The 3,390-nt window shown below is 43.4% G+C and overlaps 1 protein-coding gene across 1 annotated transcript in view; it reads right to left on the reverse strand.

The window, feature by feature from the left end:
• LOC101852338 (AT-rich interactive domain-containing protein 2) overlaps positions 1-2,204 on the reverse strand; it is a gene marked incomplete at its 3' end in the record, with an annotated part of 42,038 nt that extends 39,834 nt beyond the window's left edge. Inside the window, 1 exon segment of the mRNA XM_013085011.2 lies at positions 1,483-2,204. Coding sequence (XP_012940465.1) covers positions 1,483-1,589 — 107 coding nt within the window.
• Positions 2,205-3,390: the final 1,186 nt, after the last annotated feature.

Genomic DNA, 3,390 nt, shown 5'->3' on the forward strand with positions numbered 1-3,390 from the left:
TCAGCGTAGACCTAGGTGCTTCGAGATCTATGGCCTAGGTCTAGATCTAGACAGACAATTTTAAATCTTTGATCTAGTTTCGAGGCTAGCCTAGATCTAGATTCTAGATCTAAATGCAGATTGCAGATGTCTTTTCGATGAACGATCGTTTTTCCTCCGTTTCAGAATTGGAGGAATCACAATTTGAAGAAAAGAACAATGCATAATTTCAATCCAACAGTGACCCTCTCTATTTCTCTGCCCCTTTCTCTCCTCTGTGTATCGCTCGCCTTCTCTTTTTCTTTGTCTCTGTCTTTCTCTCTCCCCACCTATCTCCCACTCTATATTTCTCTCGTTCTTTCCTGCCAACTGGGGCATGTCATACATTTTGCTAGCACATCTCTCTCTCTCTCTCACACACACACACGCACACGATTTCTACCGGGTCTGGGGGTTGAAACTTCCCGAAATCACAAAAGAGTTCCCCTACCGGGTGTGTATACTTCGTAACTTTGTTCCCGTTTACCGGGTCTGTATACACTTCGATTTTAGAATTATCTAGACTCTAGATCTAGACCTAATCTTGGCCAAACCCTATTTTATCCAAATCCAGCAAAATAAACAAAATTTCAAACTCGGAAGGACTTCCGTAACGAGCTACCACCCCAACAAACACAATAATAAAGTTTTTAAAGAAGAGACCTAACCCTACACCCCTCTATTCTACTCTTCTGTATCATGGTTGCTCGTTACGGAAGTCCTCCCCCAAACTCTAGATTGCCCAGGCTCAGAGATCAACTCAAAGTCTTAGTCTTAGTGGGAGGGCTTCCATAACGAGCGACCACTAGATCTATGAGTCAGAGTAGAACAGAGGGGCAGGGGTACGGGTTTGAGGTCAGTGGGTAGGGGTTAGGTCACGAACTTGATTAGTGTTTGTTGGGTTGGTCGATCGTTACTGAAAAGTCCTCCTGTCTTGGGAGTCTTTGTGGCCTACTAGATCTAGAATCTAGATCTAGATCTAGATTCTAGCTACTTGTATTCATGAGTGTAGGCTGATTTCATTCTCTAAATTTACCATTCAATATTTATCTAATCTAGACGCTATATCTAGAGAGCCTAGGTTCTAGGCTACTATTGCTGGCCCTGCTCGTCATGTCATAGACCATGGACAGTCGCCGTGCCCATGCCATGGCCCATGGCATGGCCAATCAAAACAAAATTTAGGCCTCGGCGGGCCTTTCTAATGGGAAAAAAGCATCCCAATCTAACAAAAGGAAAAGCAGAAACAAGAGTAGGAGCTAGCCTACATTACACTAAAATCACTGTCACCAGGAGTAACAACAATGCCAATGTGTGTAATGTGGCGGGCTCCTTGTCTTTCGAAAACGAAGGGAAGGCGTTTGCATCATCCGAGAGGGTTGAACAAGGCACGGAAAAAAGACGAAAACGAACGAAAATGCATAATAAATTTGAGTGAAAATTAAAAGAAAAAGTAAGACTCACCTTCTACCCCCGTTAAATCGGCGCAATTCAGCTATGAAACTGTGGCGTTGTTTCTCGTACTCCAAAGCCACCTCTTCAAAATCGTCTTTGTTCGATTCAATGGCCATCTTGGATGATGGAACAAGCACGCGTACACTAAAGCCCAGTAAGGTAAGCACTTAGCCCACCGCGCTGAGGTCGTTACGGCAGCGCGACATCAATATCAGCAGCAGAAAACGCCGAAACGCTGTCAAGATTGGGTAAATCCTCGTTATTCGAGGGGGGAATTCCACTCCGTCGGGAGGATCCCGGCCACACAGAGAAGAATGACCGCTTCTTCTGCATAAATTCTCGATGAAGAAATTAGGTCCTTTTCACCTATCTGATCACACTTATAACATTGTAAGTGACTTAAGGTTAAAGAATAGTTAATCCAGCGGCCGTTCGGCCGTGTCCACTTATCACATATTGGTCCATACAATGAAAAAACTCACAAAAACCACAACAAAAACACATAATGATCATGCCAGTAAGCAATACTTCCTAGAGGGGTATGGGTAATTGATGATTTCGCCCGGGAACAGCGTCAAAATGGCGGTACCCATGCGTCCCTTTCCGAAAGGCGCAAGGGTGATACGCGCCACCTGTCGCGAGTCTGTTTTTCTCACTCTAAGCACATAACTTTTCAACAAAGAGCGTGATTATATCTATACGAATTCCAACTATAATTTGTAATTATGAAACTACAAAATGAAGCTCTTTCAAATCGCTGAAAATGCTTGAAAGAAGATGCGCTCTGTGACCTTTCGAAATCAGGAACAGTAACTCCTTCACGAAAGAAAATAGGCCTGGACTGCCGATTTCGAAACTAGGGTGGTCGAGTCCAAAAATGCGTCTTGAATTTAAATCAAAATTGTTTCTGAATTCACTTTATGACACAGATCCCTAAATGTTAGTCTTTACTAAATAATTTTTGGTCTGTGAAACTGGGTTTTTTGTGGGTTGAGCTGTTCTAGATGATTGATTATTTTCATAAGTTCATATTATTATTATTAATTATATCTAGGCTAGTTTCATGTGTATCTGAAAAACACTCATTGTTTAACAAACTACAAACTGTGCTGCTTCCAGTTGTACTATTTTTTTTTCATGTTTTGTGTACTTTTTAAAAGAAAATTTTTTGATCAAAAGCGTAGATCTAGCGTCTATGAAAGACCTTGGTTTTATTATGTACATGTATTCTTTTCTTTTTCAAAAAATTGGTCAAGTTACGTCTGAATGGATTAAATAATTTGTATCTGTTTCATCAGTAGGCTAGCCTAGATAAATCAATGTCAACACCATGTCCGTGGGTAGAACCTGCGCTCAAATTCAGCCCTCGTTTGACAAGATAAAGTAAAGCGCTCAATGAGACTCGGCATAGGTATGCCAGGTTTGTAGGACATACCAGTCAGAAACTGTAACAAGGCCGCGGACCGCGTCACGCTTGCATCGTCAGATTCCAAATCAGCTGATGGCGTTGTTTTCTAGCCTCGATCGATATAACGATACGCTGCAGGTTGGGGAAACCCCTTGTGCTACCAAAAATAGCCGGACTCCTTTCCCCCTTCTCTTCCCCCTCCCCCACCACCACCAATGCCGCCTCCCCCACCACCCTCCAGCGCACTAGTTCAAAGTGCGGCTCCTTTCCCTCGCGCTCTCACTAGTTTCAGTTGCCGATCCCGGGGCTCGCCGCTAGTCACCACAGTCAAGTCCTTCCAGGTTGAGAGAACACCGTGGCTGTTGGAGCTCTCGCCTCTGTCGCTCGCTCTCAACTTATAACACACATGATTAAATCATCATGTATCTCTACAGTCGAAATTGCCTGAGACGGCCACCCATAACTGAGAAGAAAAGTTTCTCTCCTTGACAGGTGCAAGTCTTACACAG

Source organism: Aplysia californica, unplaced genomic scaffold (assembly GCF_000002075.1).
Source record: "Aplysia californica isolate F4 #8 unplaced genomic scaffold, AplCal3.0 scaffold00334, whole genome shotgun sequence".
NCBI classification, from domain to species: Eukaryota; Metazoa; Mollusca; class Gastropoda; order Aplysiida; family Aplysiidae; genus Aplysia; species Aplysia californica.